The following is a 26,132-nucleotide window of genomic DNA, read 5'->3' as shown; positions in this document are numbered from 1 at the left end:
TTCGATCTCACTTCATACCCTTGGACGAGTTCTAGGACAAGCCTGGTTGGAAACCAGCGTTCCTCTTCTAGTTTCCTTACATGTTCCTTTTAAGACGGCGGGCTCCACGTTAGGGCGACATGCTCTCACGTTGGTCTCACGTAGGTGGCGGCTTCCAGTGATCTAAATGACTCCTCATTCACGTTCCTGAATGTTGCTCTATCTCTTGCTAGTGTTGCGGATGCTCCTGGTGTTATTCTGTTTATATATATATATATATATATATATATATATATATATATATATATATATATATATATATATATATATAAATATATATATATATATATATATATATATATATATATATATATATATATAATAAGCGTCTGTCCTCTCACTGTGATCTTCTGATTCCTGTCTGTTATGTCTTATTTTACGTCTGTCAGGGGTTTTCCAGTTGCTCTCGCGTGTATCTCAAGTTTGTGTAGGTAGTCTCTTGCGTGTGCGTGTGTGTGTGTGTGGGGGGGAGGGGGAAGGGGTTGAGGGTGTCTGAGAATGACATGTGTTGGAGAGGCAGCCACGGCTCCAACACGGAGGCTAATTACGTCCCTAGTCAAACTTCCCTATCAAAAGCTATTCAAAGTTTATGTCGACAGCGTTACCAACTTCCCCCCCAGTGGCTGTCTATCTGTCCCCCCCCCCCCTCTCTCTCTCTCTCTCTCTCTCTCTCTCTCTCTCTCTCCTCTCTCTCTCTCTCTCTCTCTCTCTCTCTCTCTCTCTCTCTCTCTCTCTCTCTCTCTCTCTCTCTCTCTCTCTCTCTCTCTCTCTCTCTCTCTCTCTGTTGATTATTTCGAAGTCTTGATTATTTTAAATGTGTATAAACAGATACTGTACTAATTTATTTTGATGAATTAAAAAAAATTGATTTGTTGTGAGTAAAGCGGCCTCGAGGGTGTTGCTGGACGGAACATCTGCAGTGCTGCAGTGTTGCTTGTGATGCTGCCTTGAGAAGTGTGTAAGAGGTCTCAGGTGTTGCGGAACTGGCTTGAGGCGTGTGGGGGGTGGTGTGGTGGGATGGTGGGGGGGGGGGGGTGCTGGGGAGGGTAGGGGGGGAGGAGGTGTTGAAGGGGGTGATGGGGAGGTAGAGATGGAATGATGGGAGTAGTGTCCTTATGTTCTATGGCCATTCCACGCCCCTACGTCCTCCTCTTCCAGTATTCAATCTGTCTGTCGTAAACTTTGGGTCTTAAATTCTCTTTGTTTGGTGTGTGTGTGTGTGTGTGTGTGTGTGTGTGTGTGTGTGTGTGTGTGTGTGTGTGTGTGTGTGTGTGTGTGTGTGTGTGTGCCTTTCAGATAGACATTCCTGAAGGGTCATTAACCTTATGGCACACAGGACAGGGTCAAAATAGAGGCGAGTGAGTGAGCCATTTCTGAATACAAGAGTCACTCTACACAGGACTCTTGATTCTACTGTATTTACACTACATATTATTGTGTTATTGAACCCAAACTAATGTTTTTTGATGCTGTGTTTCGTGTGGTTCGGGTGAGGAAGGGCAGGACAGTCCCATCTCGTCACCTCTCACATGTAGGGAGGTTGTGTATGCAAATTACTTCCGGTGATAAGCTTAAGTATCTCGTTTAGAGCTCAAGGTGTAGTTACGGTCTTCAAGTTTCAAGCTATGTATATATATGTATATGTGTGTGTGTGAGTAATTACCTAAGTGTAATTACCTAAGTGTAGTTACAGGATGAGAGCTACGCTCGTGGTGTCCCGTCTTCCCAGCACTCTTTGTCATAGAGAGAGAGTGTGTGTGTGTGTGTGAATTAATGTCTTCTGGTTTCATATGAACGTCTGTGCTTTAATATCTAGTATTCATTTATGTTCTTTCTTTCCAGAAACGCTGTGCTGCAAGAATCTACGTACAGTACAATGTGCATTGTACTTAGGTACGTGTATTTCCATTATCCGTACCAAGAGTCATCCCATATATCCCACAGTTGCTGTAGTACAAAGGAGACACGCCATTTGCTAAGTTTTCAATTAAATAATCCATAATACCTCACACTTTGTCTTGAAGATTAAGTTCCCTTTTTAACTAAGAAGGACTAAGATCCTGACTAAGAGCTTGATTAATAAAGATATCTTTATTAATTATCCGGTAATATGACATCAAATCCTTCTCTTAACTCTCCCGATATCAGTTGCATATGTGCATTTGATATGCAGCTAATGCTCGGAAATCTATAAGCACTCTCGTGGACGCAGGTTCGAATCCTCGTCACGGCCCTTGTGGATTTGTTCTATAAGCACTCGTTATGTAACTCTTGATGTAGACCTTGCACTCTTGAGAGTTCCTTCTCCTCCTCTTGGTCCAATTGGAGGACACACCTAAAAAAACCTTGTTGAAAGGTTTGCATCATTACACTAATTGCCTGACTCGCCTTTGGACTCGAGTTGATCATAGAGAAGTTTAAGGCTTCATGCCCCAGGATTGGTTTCGTCCACCCAGTAAGGTAGTCTACCATACGGTAATCATGCCAACGCTGTGTGCCCTAGATACACACACACACACACACACACACACACACACACACACACACACACACACACACACACATTGGAGTGTGTGTGTGTGTGTGTGTGCCCAGGAGTCATTGCTGTAAACAACCGATGCTCGAAAGGCGGGATCCAAGAGTCAATGCTCGATCCTGCAGACACAACTAGGTGAGTACACACACACACACGCACACACACACGCACACACACACACACACACACACACACACACACACATTGGTGATACCCCATCACCAATGCTGATGGGGTATCTAATAAAGCAGAAGAGATAAAAGAAAGAGTGAGTGAAGCAGATCCTGACATAGTTGCAATTGTGGAAACTAAAATTAATGACATGATCTCAGATGCTATCTTTCCTGAAGGGTACCAGGTGATACGAAAAGAGAGGACACAGAGACAGGGAGGGGGAGTAGCACTCCTAATAAAGCGGAAATGGAAGTTTGAAGACCTGGGAAATCGAGTTACCAATGAGTGCACAAGCTTCATACATGGAACTCTGACAGTAGATGGGAGGAAGATTGTGATCATGGTAATCTACAATCCCCCACCAAACAGTAGAAGACCCAGGCAGGAGTATGATGACAACAACAAAGCATGTATTGATGAACTGCAGAAGGCAGCAACACTAGCCCACAGAATGAGAGCGAAGCTGCTGATCATGGGGGACCTAAATCATGGAGAGATAAATTGGGAATCAAGGAATCCCCATGGAGGGGATGAAACGTGGGGAGCAAAATTAGTAGATGTTATAGACAGGAATTTCCTGACACAACATGTGAAGGAAGACACAAGGGAAAGAGGAGGAGATGCACCGAGCCTATTAGACCTGATTTTCACCCAGAACGTAGAAGATATCGAGAATTTAGAGCATGAAATACCTCTAGGGGCCAGTGACCATTGTGTCCTAGTCTTTGACTACATGATGGAATTCAAAATTATGACCATGGGACAAGAGATCTGGGAAAGGAGAGCTGACTACAGGAAAGGGGACTATATGAGGATAAGGGACTATCTGGGTGAAGTGCAGTGGGAGGAAGAAATTAGAGGAAAAACAGTCCAAGATATGATGGACCTAGTCATACAGAAATGCCAGGAGGCCGAAGAGAGATTTATACCAACGGTAAAGGGAAAAAATAAGAAGGAATATAATAACCCATGGTTTAATAGACAGTGTCAGGAAGCAAAAATGGCCAGCAGGCGGGAGTGGAGGAAGTACAGAAGACAAAGAACAGAGGACAACAGAAGCAGATACAACAGAGCTAGGAACGATTACATTAACATAAGACGAACATCGGAAAGGGACTATGAGAACGATATTGCAATCAAAGCGAAAAAAACAACCTAAGTTACTACACAGTCATATAAGAAGAAAAATGTCGGTGAACGACCAAGTGACAAGACTAAGGAAGACAGAGGGGGCATATACTGAAAGTGACAAGGAAATCTGCGAGGCACTGAATGCCAGTTTCCATGGAGTGTTCACTACCGAGCCTGAGCAGCTCCCATTGTTGGAAGGGGTTACCCTAGATGAAAGACTATCAGATATAGAGGTGACAGCAGAGGAGGTAATGAAACAGTTGACAACTCTAGATGCAACTAAAGCAGTTGGACCAGACAAAGTATCACCGTGGATACTAAAAGAAGCAGCACAGGCCCTCAGCGTGCCTCTGGCAATGATCTTTAATGAGTCACTTATGTCAGGAGAATTGCCCAGTTGCTGGAAGAAGGCAAATGTCGTGCCGATCTTCAAGAAAGGAGATAGGGAGGAGGCACTTAACTACAGACCTGTATCACTGACAAGCATCCCCTGTAAAATACTGGAAAGAATAATTAGGCTACGACTGGTTGCACACCTGGAGAACATTAGGTTTGTGAACAAACATCAACATGGGTTCTGGACAGGGAAATCGTGCCTAACAAACCTTCTGGAATTCTATGATAAAATAACGAGGATAAGACAGGACAGAGATGGTTGGGCAGACTGCATATTTCTGGACTGCCAAAAAGCCTTTGATACAGTACCGCACATGAGACTGCTGTTCAAGCTCGAGAGGCAGGCGGGGGTGGGGGAAAGGTCCTAGAATGGATAAGGAACTACCTAACAGGAAGGAGCCAAAGAGTTACGGTAAGGGGCGAGAAGTCGGACTGGCGAACAGTAACAAGTGGAGTACCACAAGGATCGGTGCTGGGACCAATTCTATTTCTTGTGTATGTTAACGACATGTTTACAGGCGTAGAGTCCTACATGTCGATGTTTGCGGATGATGCAAAGTTGATGAGAAGAGTTGTGACAGATGAGGATTGCAGGATCCTCCAAGAGGACCTGAACAGATTGCAGAGATGGTCAGAGAAATGGCTACTAGAATTCAACACGAGCAAATGTAAAGTTATGGAAATGGGACTAGGAGATAGGAGACCAAAGGGACAGTACACAATGAAGGGGAACAGCCTACCTGTAACGACGCGTGAAAGAGACCTGGGGGTGGACGTAACACCTAATCTATCTCCTGAGGCACATATTAATAGGATAACGACAGCAGCGTACTCTACACTGGCAAAAGTTAGAACATCATTCAGAAACCTAAGTAAGGAGGCATTTAGGGCGCTTTACACTGCCTACGTAAGGCCAGTCTTAGAGTATGCCGCCTCATCATGGAGTCCCCATCTGAAGAAGCATATAATGAAACTGGAAAAGGTTCAGAGGTTTGCAACGAGACTCGTCCCAGAGCTACGAGGGATGGGGTATGAAGAGCGCCTGAGGGAACTGTGCCTTACGACACTAGAAAGAAGAAGGGAGAGGGGGGACATGATAGGAACGTATAAGATACTCAGAGGAATTGACAGAGTGGACATAGACGAAATGTTCACACGGAATAGTAACAGAACGAGAGGACATGGATGGAAGCTTGAAACTCAGATGAGTCACAGAGATGTAAGGAAGTTTTCTTTTAGCGTGAGAGTAGTGGGGAAATGGAATGCACTTCAGGAACAGGTTGTGGAAGCAAATACTATTCATAATTTTAAAACCAGGTATGATAGGGAAATGGGACAGGAGTCATTGCTGTAAACAACCGATGCTCGAAAGGCGGGATCCAAGAGTCAATGCTCGATCCTGCAAGCACATATAGGTGAGTACATATAGGTGAGTACACACACACACACACACACACACACACACACACACACACACACACACACACACACACACACACAATGGAGTAGAAGAAATAGTTAATTAGCCCTCTTCATCCCTACGCGCGGGCAGTGGCCATTCTCGTGCCATAGGTCTGGTGGGGTGTAGAGGGGGGAGTGTAGGCTTGGTGGGGTGTAGGGTGGGAGTGTAGGCCTAGTGACCGGCTGGGGGTGTAGGGCAGAGTGGGTGTATTGTGTACCCCCCCCAATGAGACACTTCAAGTAACACTCCCTCCCTCCCCCTCTCTAAACTACACACTCGCTCTCAACTCCTTGGATACGGTTAATTAACAAGTTAAATGGCAGACTCAAGTCTCCGCGGCACTCAGCATCTCTGAGAATTACAGCTGTTCCATAAAAGATTATAATTATTGAATTATAGTTCACAATTTGCTAGTCAGCGGCCTATGGTGGGGGGGGGGGGGGGAGGTAGGCCCACTTAGGCCTCTCCTAAATACAACATACACACAATATTTGGCTTATAACTGGACACAAGTTAGGTTATGTTGTTGTTGTGGGGTTAGGGGCAGCTATAGCACAGGCCCCTATGTCCTCTCTCTCCCCACGCCAATCCAGATTCGCGAGGGGAAAAAAAAAGGTCAACCAGGCAGCTGGTACTCTCTGGAGGCTTATCCATTTGCACCGGTCGGTACAACGATGGCTTCTTGCAGGCCGGCGTTCGATCCCCCGAGGGCCTATAGTGGTTGGGCACCAATCCTTCACTTTGGCCTCCTATCCCCACTTCTAATAGTCGAAATACTGCTGTATAGTTTCGAGCGTTGGTCATACATATGAATGAGTTTGAGTGGATGTAAATAGGACCTGTCTCATATGGCCTAATAGGTCTTCTTAAAGTATTCTTGTTCTTATAGACTGTCCATATATATATATATATATATATATATATATATATATATATATATATATATATATATATATATATATATATATATATATTATATATATATATGTGTGTGTGTGTGTGTATATCACGAAAATAAACACGTGATTAAGAATGTGACAATGTCAGACCGCGGAGGAAAATGAAACAGGAAATTTCCTTAAGTACTTTCGTATATTAAATACATCTTCAGAAGGAATTCCTTCTGAAGATGTATTTAATATACGAAAGCACTTAAGGAAATTTCCTGTTTCATTTTCCTCCGCGGTCTGACATTGTCATATATATATATATATATATATATATATATATATATATATATATATATATATATATATATATATATATGTGTGTGTGTGTGTGTGTGTGTGTGTGTGTGTGTGTGTGTGTGTGTGTGTGTGTGTGTGTGTGTGTGTGTGTGAACAAGCCTGAATTGTCCCCAGGACTATATGTGACTGGAAACTCACACCCCAGAAGTGACTCGAACCCATACTCCCAGGAGCAATGCAACTGGTATCTACAGGACGCCTTAATCCGCTTGACTCTGGGGTGCGAGTTTTCAGTCTTATATATATATATATATATATATATATATATATATATATATATATATATATATATATATATATATATATATATATATATATATTAACTAGTCCTGAAAATTAGCAAAACTATCCACCCTGGAGAGTAACGTCACTAACACTAGTGTTAACGGCTGCAATTGGTCACAGTAACTGAAAAGGTGTAACTTATTATATTCAACAAAAGTGTGTGCTGAAGTTCCTTAACTCTTTCCCGCGTCTAATGTCATCTTTGATGTTATGTCCATAGAGTTACTGAAGACGGGAAGACTTGTAGGGAGTTGCACAATTGAAAGTTGTTTTCACGTATCCATACATTAAAACATTGATTGTAACAATGACATATATGTGCTTCCGCCTACAGTTTACACCTATTGTCTTATGTATGACCCTCTGTCCTGCGTGACAGTCAATACCAGCATTATCCTCACTTTAATAAGACCTATCAAAATCCTCAGATTAGGCAAAATTGTAATTAATTTTGTCAATAAAGATGTTAATAATAAAAAAATAGGGAGTTCATACCAACTGCTCAAAGCAGTGGTAATCTTGTGGTTAGGTTGTCTGGTAGTTAGGTTTGGTTAGGGTGATTGGTAGTTAGATTAGGTTAGGTTAGGGTGAGTGGTGATTAGGTTAGGTAAGGTTAGGTTGTGGTTAGGTTAGGTTGAACGGTGGTTAGGTTAGGTTGTTAGGTAGTTAGGTTAGGTTAGACTGTGTGGTTACTGAGTTGGTGATGGGAGTCGAACGAGTCAATGATAACCCCAGAGAATCATATTAACTACTTCAACCGTTCCACTGAACACAATTCAACTTCAGTCACTGGAACAATTGCCCTCTCCCCCCCCCCCCTTCCCCAATCCTCCTGAACTGACAGTACCAATTGTTACTATAGATGGAAGTACACACAATTTACTGCTAACTTCCACCCCTTCAAAAGTTCCCATTTCGTACTAATGGAATTCTGAAGTGCATAAAAAAATGAAATCAGATGAACCATATTTATTCAACCTATACTGAACCTAAAAAAAAAATCCTAGGCCTAATTTAGTACATATATGTACTATATTAGGCTTAGGGAAAGTTAGATTTATTTGTTATTTTCGTTCTTCTCTAAAATATTATAGAACACAACCTTGACTTTTCTTGGGTGTACAACAGTACATATATTGTACTGTTATCCAGAGTAGCTATAGATACTGTCATCCATTATAGATACTGTCATCCATAGTAGCTATAGATACTGTCATCCTATAGTAGCTTTAGATACTGTCATCCACAGTAGCTATAGATACTGTCATCCATAGTAGCTTTAGATACTGTCATCCACAGTAGCTATAGATACTGTCATCCATAGTAGCTTTAGATACTATCATCCATAGTAGCTATAGATACTGTTCGAGCTCCCAGATGGGTCGACTCATCTGGGAATAATCAGTGAGGCATCATACAAATGTGCTGAACAGAAGCGTTTGGGCTTTAACAATAATAATTAAATTCAACAAACTAACCTGTAAGGTTTAGTACATCAGATGAGTAAGCTTACCTGTAGGGATGAGTCAGTACATCTGGTGAGTGAACGTACCTGTAGGGGTGAATCAGTACGTCAGGTGAGTGAGCTTACCTGAATAGGTAAGTCAGTACATTAGGTGAGTCAGTACATGAGATGAATTTCCCTTACCTTCAGAGATGAGTCTACACCAGGTGAGTAATGGGAGATAGGAAGGAGGGGATTGGATGGGAGAGGTGTCGAGTGAGTAAAGTGAGTATTCTTACCTGTAGGAATCCGCCATAGTGCCGATGGGTTGGGGTATGGACGGATACATGGAGTTGAAGCCTGATTGTAAGGGTAGCCTAGATGCAGCGGCCGCCGCGGCGCTGTTAGCCATGCCCCACGCCGACTTGGTCTACGGTACGGCGCTGGTTCCGTAGCTTCTCCTCCCTCCGCCACTTTGCTCGTCGATTACTGAACCAAACCTGTACCGACAGTTGGGTGAAGAAATCCCTGTTGATGCAACGTCAGGCAACACACACTCACACTCACACACACACACACACACACACCAACCCGTTCTCGCACTTTCTTATTGTCAATATTGACTTATTAAGTACGTGCATATGTGACATACTAATTTATTGTGAATATTTTAGTTTACCTTGAAATGCTTCATAGAAAACACCGACCTTACCTAACCTTCTTAGTATGTTAAGATAAGCATCTTATTGCTTCGTAATTACAATTATTACTTAACCTATACCTATAATAGGTTATAACAATTATTACTTAACCTATACCTATAATAGGTTAAGTAATAATTGTAATTACGAAGCAATAAGATGCTTATCTTAACATACTAAGAAGGTTAGGTGAAGGTCGGTGTTTTCTATGAAGCTTTTCAAGGTAAACTAAAATATTCACAATAAATTAGTTTGTCACATATGCACTTATTTAATAAGTCAATATTGACTTAAAGAAAGTGCGAGAACGGGTTGCACACACACACTCACTCACAGTTGATTGACAGTTGAGAGGCGGGCCGAAGGAGCAAAGCTCAACCCCCGCAAACACAACTAGGTGAATACTCACTCTCACATACGCAATATAACGCATGCACGCACCGTCTCTCACGCACGCACATCAATATATATAAGAAACAACACCAAAACTTAACACCTTCGGCCAGATTCACGAAGCAGGTACGCAAGCACTTACGAACCTGTCCATCTTTTCTCTATCTTTGGCGGCTTTGTTTACAATTATTAAACAGTTAATGAGCTCCGAAGCACCAGGAGGCTGTTTATAACAATAACAACAGTTGATTGGCAAGTTTTCATGCTTGTAAACTGTTTAATAAATGTAACCAAAGCCGTCAAAGATCGAGGAAAGATGTACACGTTCGTAAGTGCTTGCGTAACTGCTTCGTGAATCTGGCCCTTGAACACTTTCGTGTTCCACAACACACTAATCATAAAACACGAAAGCGCTTAAACAGATTATATAAGCCCTGATGTGGTTTCTTGCATTCTTTATAGATACAAATCTTTGCGGGATTGATCTCGGGCTTGTAAAATACCGCACATCGTCTGTCTAGAGCTTCAAATAAAAGGTGTCTTACCCACCAATACCACTGTGGTGGCCCGGGGAAGGTTGCAATCTCAAGACTAAGTATAGGTCTTGTGGAGCCGGTCGGCCGAGCGGACAGCACGCTGGACTTGTGATCCTGTGGTCCTGGGTTCGATCCCAGGCGCCGGCGAGAAACAATGGGCAGAGTTTCTTTCACCCTATGCCCCTGTTACCTAGCAGTAAAATAGGTACCTGGGTGTTAGTCAGCTGTCACGGGCTGCTTCCTGGGGGTGGAGGCCTGGTCGAGGACCGGGCCGCGGGGACACTAAAAAAGCCCCGAAATCATCTCAAGATAACTCAAGATAACTAACTAGGTGACTAATTATCTGGCCAGGCTGTTAGAGCAACGGGTTCATATCTTAGAAACCCGAGTTGAAGTCCCCCAAGATCCAAGTGAATTGAAGTAACAATTTTTAATAATAATTATAATAAAAATAATATTAAGAAATATCTAAAATATATAATGAAATGCTAGTTTAGTTTTGAAATAGGTTAAGCTACTTTCCTCTCAGTAATGCTACCTGTGTTTCCTCTAAGTGTTCACTACCTCCTTTTGAACAGTTCAATCACCCTAGACCTATCGAAAGGAGGTTGCCTTAGTCTTAGTCTTAGATACAGAAATCACAATAGCCTGATGCATCAAATGAACAAATCCACAAGGGCCGTGACGAGGATTCGAACTTACGTCCGAGAGCATCCCAGACGCTGCCTTAATCGACTGAGCTACGACATGGCCATGTCGTATCTACATCGACTGAGCTACGACATGATCATATCTCATCGACCATGTCGTAGCTCAGGCGATTAAGGCAGCGTCTGGGATGCTCTCGGACGCAAGTTCGAATCCTCGTCACGGCCCTTGTGGATTTGTTCTTAGGAGTGTTTAGTTTCACTCTTCGCCTAGCCCCTACCTGTATCCTGGCCTCTGGGAGACCGATCTTCTCCGCTAGCCGCTCGCGGGCGAAGACGTCCGGGTAGTGGGTCCTCTCGAACTCTGCTCCATACCCACCGCCAGGGAAGATACATATAATATTATGTAAAACGGGTTGTTGGTTTCGTGAACCAGGGTGTGTGTGTGTGTGGGGGGGGGGTATGGGTGTGGGGGTGTCGGTGTGGGTGTGTAGGTGGGGGTGGGTGTGGGTGTGTGTGTGGGGGGGTGTGGGTGTGTGTGTGTGTGTGTGGGTGGTGTTTGGGTGTGAGTAAAGATATTTAAACATTTGTGTATTGTATTATAAATGTAATGAGCCTATATAAACATGTTCAGAAGTGCATACACACACACACACACACACACACACACACACACACACACACACACACACACACACACACACACACACACACACACACACACACACACACACACACACACACACACACACACACACACACACACACACACACACACACACACACACACACAAAATCCTTCCTCACCATGTTAACACTTGTTTTCAATTCCACTGTTCTTGCTACATAGTTCCCTTCCTCCCCTCCCCATCCCTACCCACCCCTCCCCTTCCCTCCGTCTCCCCTTCCACACACACTTCCTCTCCCCTCACCTTTCTCAAGGGCGTCGATCTGCTCATTCGTAAAGGAAGTTCTGTTTCTCTGGAGTTTCCTCTTGAGTCTTAGACGCAGCTGTGAATCTTCGTCGGTACTTGAGTTATGTTCACTGTTTCCGTCGCTTGTTACCTCGTTGTTGTTCTCTGATGGTGAGAAGAGCCCTGGGGGTGAGTAGAGGAGCCTGGGGTTAGTGGGGGGTGAGTAGAGGAGCCTGGGGTTAGTGGGGGGGTGAGTAGAGGAGCCTGGGGTTAGTGGGGGGGTGAGTAGAGGAGCCTGGGGTTAGTGGGGGGTGAGTAGAGGAGCCTGGGGTTAGTGGGGGGGTGAGTAGAGGAGCCTGGGGTTAGTGGGGGGTGAGTAGAGGAGCCTGGGGTTAGTGGGGGGGTGAGTAGAGGAGCCTGGGGTTAGTGGGGGGTGAGTAGAGGAGCCTGGGGTTAGTGGGGGGTGAGTAGAGGAGCCTGGGGTTAGTGTGGGGTGAGTAGAGGAGCCTGGGGTTAGTGGGGGGTGAGTAGAGGAGCCTGGGGTTAGTGGGGGGTGAGTAGAGGAGCCTGGGGTTAGTGGGGGGTGAGTAGAGGAGCCTGGGGTTCGTGGGGGGTGCGTAGAGGAGCCTGGGGTTAGTGGGGGGTGCGTAGAGGAGCCTGGGGTTAGTGTGGGGTGAGTAGAGGAGCCTGGGGTTAGTGGGGGGTGAGTAGAGGAGCCTGGGGTTAGTGGGGGGTGAGTAGAGGAGCCTGGGGTTAGTGTGGGGGTGAGTAGAGGAGCCTGGGGTTAGTGGGGGGTGAGTAGAGGAGCCTGGGGTTAGTGGGGGGTGAGTAGAGGAGCCTGGGGTTAGTGGGGGGTAAGTAGAGGAGCCTGGGGTTAGTGGGGGGTGAGTAGAGGAGCCTGGGGTTAGTGTGGGGGTGAGTAGAGGAGCCTGGGGTTAGTGAGGGGTGAGTAGAGGAGCCTGGGGTTAGTGTGGGGTGAGTAGAGGAGCCTGGGGTTAGTGTGGGGTGAGTAGAGGAGCCTGGGGTTAGTGTGAGGGTGAGTAGAGGAGCCTGGGGTTAGTGTGGGGTGAGTAGAGGAGCCTGGGGTTAGTGTGGGGTGAGTAGAGGAGCCTGGGGTTAGTGGGGGTGAGTAGAGGAGCCTGGGGTTAGTGGGGGGTGAGTAGGAGCCTGGGGTTAGTGTGGGGTGAGTAGAGGAGCCTGGGGTTAGTGTGCGGTGAGTAGAGGAGCCTGAGGCTAGTGGGGGGGTGAGTAGAGGAGCCTGGGGTTAGTGTGGGGTGAGTAGAGGAGCCTGGGGTTAGTGGGGGAGAGTAGAGGAGCCTGGGGTTAGTGGGGGGTGAGTAGAGGAGCCTGGGGTTAGTGTGGGGTGAGTAGAGGAGCCTGGGGTTAGTGGGGGTGAGTAGAGGAGCCTGGGGTTAGTGTGGGGTGAGTAGAGGAGCCTGGGGTTAGTGTGGGGTGAGTAGAGGAGCCTGGGGTTAGTGTGGGGTGAGTAGAGGAGCCTGGGGTTAGTGTGAGGGTGAGTAGAGGAGCCTGGGGTTAGTGGGGGGTGAATAGAGGAGCTTGAGGCTAGTGAAGTAGAGGTAGTGAGGTGAGAAGAGCTCTAAGGAGGTGAGGAGACCTCAGGAACTAACAGCAGGAAGAGAGGTGAATGAAATAGGACATACCAGTGATAAAATGGGTAATGGGCTTGACCCCATTAGTTAATGATGAGCACTGATTAGTCCCCCAAAACTGTGATTAATATTTAGTGATTGATCAGGAACTTACGTCTGTTAGAGGTGATTAGGTTTAATCATAATGGCTCCGTCTTGATTGGCTAATAAAATGATGGGGGGGGGGGCAGAAACTGGTGATTGGGTTATCACCAGTGCACAATTACCCCTTCCCCCCTCCCTCCCCTCGGGGTATACAGGATACCAGAGAAGATCGACTGGGCACCATGACAGTCATCATAGGAAATCACTGCTCGACGGTCCAAGACTCTTAATATCACACACACCAACGCACCACCAAGAGAAATAGAAGCAATAAGGACAAAAAAAGGCAGTAAGGCGTATATAAGAAGAGTGTGTGGGAAAGACGGCGAAGAAAGTCCATAGCAAGTCCAAGTCCAACTGCCGAAGACTTGCCAAGACTAATTTGCGGTGGGTGTGTGTGTGTGTGTGTGTGTGTGTGTGTGTGTGTGTGTGTACTCACCTAGTTGTGTTTGCGGGGGTTGAGCTCTGGCTCTTTGGTCCCGCCTCTCAACCGTCAATCAAGAGGTGTACAGGTTCCTGAGCCTATTGGGCTCTATCATATCTAAACTTGAAACTGTGTGTGTGTGTGTGTGTGTGTGTGTGTGTGTGTGTGTGTGTGTGTGTGTGTGTGTGTGTGTGTGTGTGTGTGTGTGTGTGTGTGTGTGCGTGCACGCTGGCGGCCATAACTTTAAATGAGGACTCCTCCCCTCCCCCCCCCCTAAAAAAATGCAAGCATCGCAAGCTTAAAAAGGGGGGGAAGGGGGGGGGGCTGTATATAAAACCCAGCGCTTGCAAGGAAGGAGGGGGGGGGATTCGGCCCCCCTCTTTCTTCAAGAGTTTGATGATGAGAGAAAAGATTCGGGAATCCAAGACTTGTAATCGTCTCAGGGATTTTGATGTGTGTGTGTGTGTGTGTGTGTGTGTGTGTGTGTGTGTGTGTGTGTGTGTGTGTGTGTGTGTGTGTGTGTGTGTGTGTGTGTGTGCTGAGGTGGTTGCAAGTGAAGCAAGAACGAATGGGGTGATGGGGGGGGGGGAGTGTGGGGGGAGATGAGAGAGAGGGAATTCAACGCTACATCTATATTGGTGTTGGGAGTGTTGTGGTATGATGGAAGAGTTCTGACTGTTAACAGAGAAGCTGTCAGACACACACACACACACACACACACACACACACACACACACACACACACACACACACACACACACACACACACACACACACACACACACACAGAAGGAAGTGACGCAAGAGATTAAAAAAACTTGTAATTGAGATAAAATATTACTAAACATATATTTTTACAAATATCCCCCTACCCTTCCTCCCCCCCCCCCCCCAGCTCCTGGGAGAGGGAGAGAGAGAGAGAGAGAGAGAGAGAGAGAGAGAGAGAGAGAGAGAGAGAGAGAGACAGAGAGAGAGAGAGAGAGAGAGAGAGAGAGAGAGAGAGAGAGAGAGAGAGAGAGAGAGAGAGAGAGAGAGAGAGAGACAGACAGACAGACAGACAGAGAGAGAGAGAAGAAGAAGAAGTACCGGAAGCCAACCTAACTACCCAACCACCCCCTCAAGAGCCCTTAATCTCCATGTAAATAGCCCACCGACAGAAAGCCATTGAAGGTGAAGAACTATACGTTAACTCCTAATATCCTCATTGTAACAATTCCATCGCGGCGAAGGGCCCTCTGGTGTTTAAAGTGTGGCGAAGGGCCCTTACCACCACCCCCCCCTTCCCCCTTCACTGATGGGGGGGACCCTCTACCCCCTTAGGGATGGTCCATCTACCGCCCTCAACCCTTACCACCACCCCCCCCCTTCCCCCTTCACTGATGGGGGGGACCCTCTACCCCCTTAGGGATGGTCCATCTACCGCCCTCAACCCTTACCACCACCCCCCCCCTTCCCCCTTCACTGATGGGGGGGACCCTCTACCCCCTTAGGGATGGTCCATCTACCACCCTCAACCCTTAGCAATTATCAAAACAGAACAATCAATAATTTTTCAATCGTGGTGAAATTGATGTAATTTTTTTGTTTGTTTGGCAGTCAACATAATTGCTCATTTGGGAGTGATTTTTTTTTTTTTTTGGTTTTGTAATTGTGTGGTTTGTTGAGTACAAGGGAGCCGGTCGGCCGAGCGGACAGCACGCTGGACTTGTGATCCTGTGGTCCTGGGTTCGATCCCAGGCGCCGGCGAGAAACAATGGGCAGAGTTTCTTTCACCCTATGCCCCTGTTACCTAGCAGTAAAATAGGTACCTGGGTGTTAGTCAGCTGTCACGGGCTGCTTCCTGGGGGTGGAGGCCTGGTCGAGGACCGGGCCGAGGGGACACTAAAAGCCCCGAAATCATCTCAAGATAACCTCAAGAATCTCAAGATAACCTCAAGAATCTCAAGATAACCTCAAGAATCTCAAGATAACATGGTGATTATGTTGTTCACTTGTTTGCCTGTATTATTTGTTGCTAGGTTGAGAAACAATTGCTGAGTTGTGGTTGAGGAACTGAGAGGACGTGATCGCTACATACAAAATACATGAAAGGGGAATACAGCCTCCTTCAGCGCCAAGCCATTAAGACCATATCAGCACTTGGAAGGGGTCAGGATAAGGGTTTGGGATGGGACGGGGGGGGGAAGGAATGGTGCCCAATCACTTGTGGACGGTCGGGGATTGAACGCCGACCTGCATGAAGCGAGGCCGTCGCTCTACCGTCCAGCCCAAGTGGTTGGGCAGTAGGTCAAGAAGTGAATGGCAAGTCTCAGGTGAAACCGCCAGGCCATTAAGACTATATTAGCACTTGGAAGGGGTCAGGATAAGGATTTGGGTCAGGATGGATCCAAGGGAATGAAATGAAAGAAGAAGCCGACTTCTATCAAGTCGACTTTATCCACCACGTCGGGGGGAGCCGGTCGGCCGAGCGGACAGCACACTGGACTTGTGATCCTGTGGTCCCGGGTTCGATCCCGGGCGCCGGCGAGAAACAATGGGCAGAGTTTCTTTCACCCTATGCCCCTGTTACCTAGCAGTAAAATAGGTACCTGGGTGTTAGTCAGCTGTCACGGGCTGCTTCCTGGGGGTGGAGGCCTGGTCGAGGCCTCCTGGCCGCGGGGACACTAAAGCCCCGAAATCATCTCAAGATAACCTCAAGATATACGTGGCCAATTATCTGAAGGCCAAGACGTGTATCAAACACGTCAGCAGAAAACGGGAAATGGGGGACGGGCCAAACATAGCTAACTGACCTCTCACTCTTCGTCTGGCGGGCTATTCATGCCCGTGCCACCTCTTGGCTGGCTTAATCTTCATCAACCAATCAATCCTCGACGTGACTGATAGACTTTCCCTGTAGTCACCACCACCATCCCCCCACCCCCCCTCACCATCCCCCCCCTCACCATCCCCCCCCTCACCATCCCCCCACCCCCCCCTCACTATCACCCCCACCCCCCTCACCATTACCCCCTCCCTCCCCCCTCACCATTACACCATCACTACCACAAGCATAACCGCAGTAAAAGCTGCCAATGAGGCAGTTTACATTCAGGGAGCGAGGCGCGCCGCTCACAATGGCGCCCGGCCCGCCTAGCCGCCATTAAACACTGTGTCATTTGCAGATTTGGATTTTGATGGTTACAGATTATCCTCAGTGTTGGCTGTGGCCCAGGTCTCTGGGAGGACCAGGGGCCAGATTCACGAAGCAGTCACGCAAGCACTTACGAACCTGTACATCTTTCCTCAATCTTTGGCGGCTTTGTTTACAATTATTAAACAGTTAATGAGCTCCGAAGCACCAGGAGGCTGTTTATAACAATAACAACAGTTGATTGGCAAGTTTTCATGCTTGTAAACTGTTTAATAAATGTAACCAAAGCCGTCAAAGATTGAGGAAAGATGTACACGTTCGTAAGTGCTTGCGTAACTGCTTCGTGAATCTGGCTTCTGGACTCTCAGTGTTCGGTCCATGAAGAGAGAGGACAGTTAGACAGTCAGGGATTTGTTGAGAGTAGTTAGCGCGCTGCCTGACTCCAGAGGAGTGCCAGTCTCGTGGCACACTCAGTCGAAGTGCTTACATGGCACTCTACGTCAAACATGCCTCAATGTCCAGCACGCTGGACTTGTGATCCTGTGGTCCTGGGTTCGATCCCAGGCGCCGGCGAGAAACAATGGGCAGAGTTTCTTTCACCCTATGCCCCTGTTACCTAGCAGTAAATAGGTACCTGGGTGTTAGTCAGCTGTCACGGGCTGCATCCTGGGGGGGGGTGGAGGCCTGGTCGAGGACCGGGCCGCGGGGACACTAAAAGCCCCGAAATCATCTCAAGATAACCTCAAGAAGAAAATCCCAAATAGAAAGTCAAAGATTAAGAAAAGATGTACAGGTCCGTAAGTGCTTGCGTAACTACTTCGTGAATCTGGCCCCAGGAACCTGACCCCCTAACCAACCACGTCAACATAGCAACTTCTCATCGATAAATGTTGTGACTGAGACAAGATATAGAGAATAGTTAGTGGCTTAACTGGTGGATAGTAGAACCCGGATCGAGGTTTATATTACGTCAAGAGCAAGGCAATGGTCGTGCAGCGTGCTGGCCACACTAGGGGGAAACAATGGGCCCATAGTGTTTCCATTATTGTGAGTAGACAAAAGCGCGATGAGGGACTAGATGTGTTGGCGGAGGGCACTTGGGGCGGAGGTGTCGTGCGGCGCGCCACACTCCACACACATTATTGTCACTCTTACGAGTGCTTCCCCCTCACTGTTACGAGTGCTTCCCCTCACTGTTATGAGTGCCTCCCCTCACGCCCGGCCCGAGTGCTTTGATAAATCACTACCTGAGTGTCGCCTTATGACCCCTTAATTGTTGTTTGGTTACAGGAGCCCTTGAGACGAGCCTTATCTTGTGTGCTGATAAGCTCCCCCCAACCACACTCACACACACACACACACCCACACACACACCCACACACACACACACACACACACACACACACACATTACAAATGGAATGCATTAGGAAGCAATGTGGTGGAGGCTGACTCCATACACAGTTTCAAGTGTAGATATGATAGAGCCCAATAGGCTCAGGAACCTGTACACCTGTTGATTGACGGTTGAGAAGCGGGACCAAAGAGCCAGAGCTCAACCCCCGCAAGCACAACTAGGTGAGTACAACTAGGTGAGTACACACACACACACACACACACACACACACACACACACTCACACACACACACACACACAGCTATCAGATGACTCAATTTGTTCCTTTGTTCCAAGGGCAGTGTCTGAAGTACTCATCCCGTGCTGCTTAAAGCCAGTAAACATTTGTATTGTGAATATATCCGATCAGATCTATCTTTGTTCACAAATCAAGATTAGTATTATTAATTAGGGCCATCAGAGGTAGAACTACTGAACTACAGAGCCAGAGTGTGGGATTGTGTGACACTCAGGTTGGGCTTCAGTGGAAGCCTCGGGGAATCGTCGTGGGTGCAGGAGTACCTCAGGTTGCTGTTCTTTTGACCATGTTGAGGCGTAGTCGGCTATAGAGCGTACATCTGGGAACACCCAGAGCACAGGTTCGAATCCTCATCACGGCTCCGATGGATTTTCTCATTGATGTATCGCGATAATAGGATTTCTCTGTGTATTATTATTATTAGTAGTAGTAGTATTAAGAAAATCATTTTAGGAATGCGGGGATTCGAACCCTCGATCCGGGTATTCGCAGCCGTACATCTTACCCTCTGGATCACTATATGGAATAAACTACACAAGCTCGGATTAGACTGAATCCACAGTTACGTAAGCACTTACGAACCTGGGGCCAGATTCACGAAGCAGTTACGCAAGCACTTACGAACCGTGTACATCTTTTCTCAATCTTTGGCGGCTTTGTTTACAATTATTAAACAGTTAATGAGCTCCGAAGCACCAGGAGGCTGTTTATAACAATAACAACAGTTGATTGACAAGTTTTCACGCTTGTAAACTGTTTAATAAATGTAACCAAAGCCGTCAAAGATTGAGGAAAAGATGTACACGTTCGTAAGTGCTTGCGTAACTGAAAGTGAAGGGACGACGACGTTTCGGTCCGTCCTGGACCATTCTCAAGTCGACTGTGATGATTGAAGGAGGAGACGGCAATAAATAGACAGAAGAGACAGTCAGACAGTCCCCGCTGTCTCTTCTGACAGCGGGACTGTCTGCCGTCGGTATCTTGAGGTTATCTTGAGGTTATCTTGAGATGATTTCGGGGCTTTTTAGTGTAAGAGACAAGGACGTCCCGGCCAGCACCGGAATATGCACAAACGCCTACAGTGTTATCTTCTTGAGGTTATCTTAAGATGATTTCGGGGCTTTTAGTGTCCCCGCGGCCCGGTCCTCGACCAGGCCTCCACCCCCCAGGAAGCAGCCCGTAGCAGCTGACTAACACCCAGGTACCTATTTTACTGCTAGGTAACAGGGGCATAGGGTGAAAGAAACTCCGCCCATTGTTTCTCGCCGGCGCCTGGGATCGAACCCAGGGACCACAGGATCACAAGTACAGCGTGCTGTCCGCTCGGCCGACCGGCTCCCTCCCGTTATCCTGCGACCGGGATAACGAGTATTGCCCACACAAATACACCGTCGAGAGCCTTGTGTGTTGCACCCGGCGGCACCCGGGTGCTGCCCTTCCTCCCTGGCCCTGATGATGGCACTCACCCTCGCCCCCCCCACAACCCCCAGACATGTGGCACTTGGGAGACTGGCCATCAACACCTCAGGAATCAGTGCCAAAGGTTCCTGATCGGCGCATGAGAACCAAAGGGCCGGGACTGATCAAGCATTTCCTTACGAAGCCTCTACATCTTTCAACCAGTTTGTTTACATCTATTGAATAGTCTATGGAGCCTGAAGCGGCTACGAGGTTGTCTATAACAATAATAACCTCGGTTTGTGACGCCATGATGATGAAATAATGCCATGATTGTTGAAACATGTATAGGTTTTGTGGGTGGTTACTTAAATGCTGTGTGTGTGTGCGTGTGTGTGTGTGCGTGTGTGTGTGTGTGTGTGTGTGTGTGTGTGTGTGTGTGTGTGTGTGTGTGTGTGTGTGTGTGTGTGTGTGTGTGTGTGTGTGTGTGTGTGTTGGTGTGTGTGTGTGTGTGTGTGCGTGTGGGGGGGGGGGTGTGAGTGTGGGGGGGTTGAGGAGGTAGCAGAGTCGGCTTCATTACAGGGTAATTGTGTTAGCGGCTCACTTGATGACAGCAGCAGCAGCAGGAGGGCCACCACCGCCCTCCTCAACTCTTCATCCTCCCCTAAACTGTCCAGTAGAAGAGCCTCCCTCTGCTCTGTTATCAGCGAAGCCTCGCACAGTGCTCTACAGAGGAGAGCCTCTCGTGCTGCAGAGGATCACGGTGGTCAAGAGACGCTCTCTTGGGGTGTGTATGGGGTTCCCGTCTTCCCCGACCTAGTCTCAATGTCAAGTTTTTCAAACTATTATCGAACACATCGTCTCTCTCTCTCTCTCTCTCTCTCTCTCTCTCTCTCTCTCTCTCTCTCTCTCTCTCTCTCTCTCTCTCTCTCTCTCTCTCTCTCTCTCTCTCTCTCTCTTTTGCGTGTGTGCATATGTCAATGTCTGCGTGTACGCGCGCGTGTGCTTGAGTGTAAACAAGGAGGACAGGGTATGGGTTGAGGGCGTAGCCTAGTGGACCAAACTCTCACAAGTCAAGCCTGGCCTCGGGCCGGGCTTGGGGAGTAGAAGAACTCCCAGAACCCCATCAACCAGGTATCAACCCTTGCCCCCATACCCCCTAGGGGGCACGGCAGGCCTCGGGCCCTCGGCTGCCCTCGACAAAAATTTAGCTGAAAACAAATTTTGTGGTTAAATCAGGCGTAGAGAAGGCGCGTCTGTAAGCTCTGATTGTTAATTTTACCCGAGCCGCCCCCATGCACTTTGATGGTTCGGGTGGGAGGGAAAGGGGGGGGGAGAGAGAGAGAGGGAGAGAGAAGAGAGAGAGAGAGAGAGAGAGAGAGAGAGAGAGAGAGAGAGAGAGAGAGAGAGAGAGAGAGAGAGACGGGGGGGGGGGGGTGTTTTCCGCTTCACTCACCGCTTTGATTTGGAAAACATGCGTCTGGCCCCAAAAAACTCAATTTGCTAGCAGGGTCCTCTTTTATATATGAAATGGTTTATGCGTAACTCAATTTCCAAATGTTGGCGTTTTATTTTGCGGGAGACAAATGGGAGCAGGAGGCGTGTATGATATTTGTTAGTTTAAAGCTTTGATGCTTTTTTTTTATGGCTGGTGTTTGTGGGGGTCGACCATGAGAACTGCGGCTAATACAATTATGCCAATGTATATTTATGTCCTTTAGTTATACCAACATATCAAAGCTGCCCCGAGCACCAGTCTATATACCTACACCAGGAAAAAAGGTCGCTATATATATATATATATATATATATATATATATATATATATATATATATATATATATATATATATATATATATATTTTGGTAGCAGTCTTTCCTGTAGACATATATTATTAAATATGACCGAAAAAGTAAGATTAATAATTCTAACACGAATTTTCTCAATCTTTCGTACATTACGCTTCACTGTTGGAGGTAAATCAAAAATCACTTCTCCAAAATTCATTTTTATTTCTAGTCTTGACTAGAAATAAAATAAGACTAGAAATAAAAATGAATTTTGGAGAAGTGATTTTTGATTTACCTCCAACAGTGAAGCGTAATGTACGAAAGATTGAGAAAATTCGTGTTAGAATTATTAATCTTACTTTTTCGGTCATATTTAATAATATATATATATATATATATATATATATATATATATATATATATATATATATATATATATATATATATATATATATATATAACTGCTGGTGTCGCCTGTAGGCATTCAACATGTGTAACTGAAATACGACATATATTTTCCATAGGTTTTTCGATGTATTCAGTCAAGCACAAAGTGCACATATTTTAATTTTTTTTACACAAAGTGCAATCTACCTGTCTGATATTCCTCTTTATCTGTACCCCACCATTCAAGTATCATACACACCTGTCACCAAGAAAGATAATGAGAATCTTACTCTACTCAAAGCTGTCACTCTTGAAACAATTGCCTCCTCCATCGAGAGTTTAAGATCTCACGAGCACTGTGTCTACACCGACGGCTCAGTCCAATCCTCTACTGGACGGACTGCAGCGGCATGTAGGTTTTATAGAAATAATATTTGCACAAAGACTGTCAGTGTCGGGTTAAACAACTGGCTGACCTCCACACAAGCAGAACTAGCGGCATTACACTTAGCAACCAGTACATTAAAAAATATTGGAGGAGGAATAATATTCTGCGATTCAAAGTCTGCTCTTCAAGCAATCTAAAACTTCTCTTGGAAGATCGACAGCAAGAACCTCATACTCCCAACTATAAATGACCTAATTGATGCACAGAGTAAAGGGTCTAGAATCTCCTTTGTATGGATACCTTCACACATAAATATAACCCATCATAATGAGACAGACATTGCAGCCAAATTAGCGTTTAACAAGTTTGAAGTTGAATTAGATCTAGGTATCCCCATCTCTGCTGTCAAAACTGTATTGGTCCAAACACTCAGGTCTGATAGGAAAGAACTTACTGACTTCGAACGACCTGAAAGCACCAGTATAAAAAGCTATGATTTGTTCAGATCTGAAACCTATGTTTATGGGCAGCACAAAACGTCCACTAGACTGTGCGACACAGTGGTTGCCAGGATCAGGTTGGGTTACCGTTACCTGTGACAGGTAGCTACAGGTGACGGATCTCCCAATCCTGAGCACTCCAGGTGCAATCTCTGTATAAAGAGCTGTATAAAGTTATGCATTCACAATTCTTGAAATTTTCAGCCCAAGAGTCCTGTAATTTCTTTCAAATCCCTAGGGAGGTCCAGACCAAAAAAAAACACCTACTCCTACTAACAAATATTTTCATAGAAGAATGAATGACTTGTAAACCAAATACAAAAATTATCCAGATATTAAATGAACAACTTGAAATGAGTACAAACACGGAACAATATGAGGGGAAAGTAGCCTAAAATATTCTATCCTTTTGGGGTGGGTAGGTACAGTATATTATTTCCTCAATAAACTTACTTGAAACATGGAACTCGCAACTATATAAATGAGAAGAAAGGGAAAAAAAAACACCATGTAATGTATAGACTGCTGTCGTGGTAATATATCATGGCATTGTACCAAGGAGAATAAGGGAAAAAAAAGGCAGCGAGAGGGAGGAAGCTCGCGCCAGCCATCACCCGCGGACGGCCAGGCATCAACTGCCTGGCGGGGCGCCGCTACTGTACAAAATGATGGATTCTCTCGCTGCTCCGACCAATAGGGGGCGAGTCGTCTGATTCACGTTGCCGAGTAATCATTATCCACCACATTTAAATACCTCTACTTCCTACAGTTTAGAATAACATTATCTCAGCGATATAAACCCACTATATTGTGGTATATTAATGCGGTAAAACTTACGCCGAATCATCTATGAGATATAAGCGAAAAATAGGTCAATAAAACCCCTAGCTGCCAACTCATCAGTGATAGCAAGAGGGGGGGCGCGTCTAATGTCCCGTAAGCTGTCTACAATCCCACTCATCAATCTACCGGAGGAGTCACCAAGACAATGCCGTAAAAAAACGCCACAGCATCGAGAAGGAAGCGACACTATTATCCGGATGATAATGCGAAGAGGGCGTGGCGGCGCGCTGCCCCTGACGCAAGATGTATGAGGGCGAGGCCGTAAACAATGCCTTCACTCAAGCTGTCTTCACACTTACTCGGACGCGCTTTTTAACACATTCCTCACACAACTGTGGACGGCTACTTGGGGGGGTAGAAATAGCCTAAGCTACTCTATCCCTTTGAGATGTATTTATTGCTTATCTCAATAAACATACTTGAACTTGAACTTGGCTACTTGGGAGAAGTTTCTCCTGCTAAATTATTTATTGTGCGTCTGTCGCCATTTAATAACAAAATAACTTCTATCCTCCAGATATACGTAAGTCAATCCACATCAATCACAACTCTCATGTTGTTATTTTTTATATAAATCTCTAAATTATTATAGTTGATCATGCGGTGTATTTAAAAGAATTACGTTTCATAGGTTTTATTATGATTTTTCCCCTTTGGCAAATAATGTATTGTTGTGAAAAGTAATTCTATTATACATTGTGTAAACATATTGACGATTAATGTTATTTTTTAATGTGAATTTGAAGGGTATTTTTGGCTGTATGAGTGAGTTTTTTTTTACAATTAGGCTATACCATCAGAGGTTATAATCACTGGAGGCTATACCATCAGAGGTTATAATCACTGGAGGCTATACCACGAGAGGTTATAATCACTGGAGGCTATACCATCAGAGGTTATAATCACTGGAGGCTATACCACGAGAGGTTATAATCACTGGAGGCTATACCATCGAGAGGTTATAATCACTGGAGGCTATACCACGAGAGGTTATAATCACTGGAGGCTATACCACGAGAGGTTATAATCACTGGAGGCTATACCACGAGAGGTTATAATCACTGGAGGCTATACCACGAGAGGTTATAATCACTGGAGGCTATACCACGAGAGGTTATAATCACTGGAGGCTATACCATCAGAGGTTATAATCACTGGAGGCTATACCATCAGAGGTTATAATCACTGGAGGCTATACCATCAGAGGTTATAATCACTGGAGGCTATACCATCAGAGGTTATAATCACTGGAGGCTATACCATCAGAGGTTATAATCACTGGAGGCTATACTATCAGAGGTTATAATCACTGGAGGCTATACCACGAGAGGTTATAATCACTGGAGGCTATACCATCAGAGGTTATAATCACTGGAGGCTATACTATCAGAGGTTATAATCACTGGAGGCTATACCACGAGAGGTTATAATCACTGGAGGCTATACTATCAGAGGTTATAATCACTGGAGGCTATACCATCAGAGGTTATAATCACTGGAGGCTATACCACGAGAGGTTATAATCACTGAAGGCTATACCACGATAGGTTATAATCACTGGAGGCTATACCACAAGAATTTATAATCACTGGAGGCTATACCACAAGAGGTTATAATCACTGGAGGCTATACCACGATAGGTTATAATCACTGGAGGCTATACCATCAGAGGTTATAATCACTGGAGGCTATACCATCAAGAGGTTATAATCACTGGAGGCTATACCATCAGAGGTTATAATCACTGGAGGCTATACCATCAGAGGTTATAATCACTGGAGGCTATACCACAAGAGGTTATAATCACTGAAGGCTATACCACAAGAGGTTATAATCACTGGAGGCTATACCACGATAGGTTATAATCACTGGAGGCTATACCACAAGAATTTATAATCACTGGAGGCTATACCACAAGAGGTTTATAATCACTGGAGGCTATACCACGATAGGTT

The 26,132-nt window shown here is 45.8% G+C and overlaps 1 protein-coding gene across 1 annotated transcript in view; it reads right to left on the bottom strand.

Annotated features, from left to right (window-relative positions):
- LOC123748513 (paired box protein Pax-6-like) overlaps window positions 1-26,132 on the bottom strand; it is a 78,496-nt gene that overhangs the window by 24,717 nt on the left and 27,647 nt on the right. The window contains 5 exon segments of the mRNA XM_069317767.1: window positions 9,014-9,130; window positions 9,132-9,214; window positions 11,273-11,355; window positions 11,924-12,088; window positions 24,172-24,181. Coding sequence (XP_069173868.1) covers window positions 9,014-9,130; window positions 9,132-9,214; window positions 11,273-11,355; window positions 11,924-12,088; window positions 24,172-24,181 — 458 coding nt within the window.

Source organism: Procambarus clarkii, chromosome 88 (genome assembly GCF_040958095.1).
Source record: "Procambarus clarkii isolate CNS0578487 chromosome 88, FALCON_Pclarkii_2.0, whole genome shotgun sequence".
Classification (NCBI taxonomy): Eukaryota; Metazoa; Arthropoda; class Malacostraca; order Decapoda; family Cambaridae; genus Procambarus; species Procambarus clarkii.
This window is presented reverse-complemented; position numbering and strand designations above follow the sequence as displayed.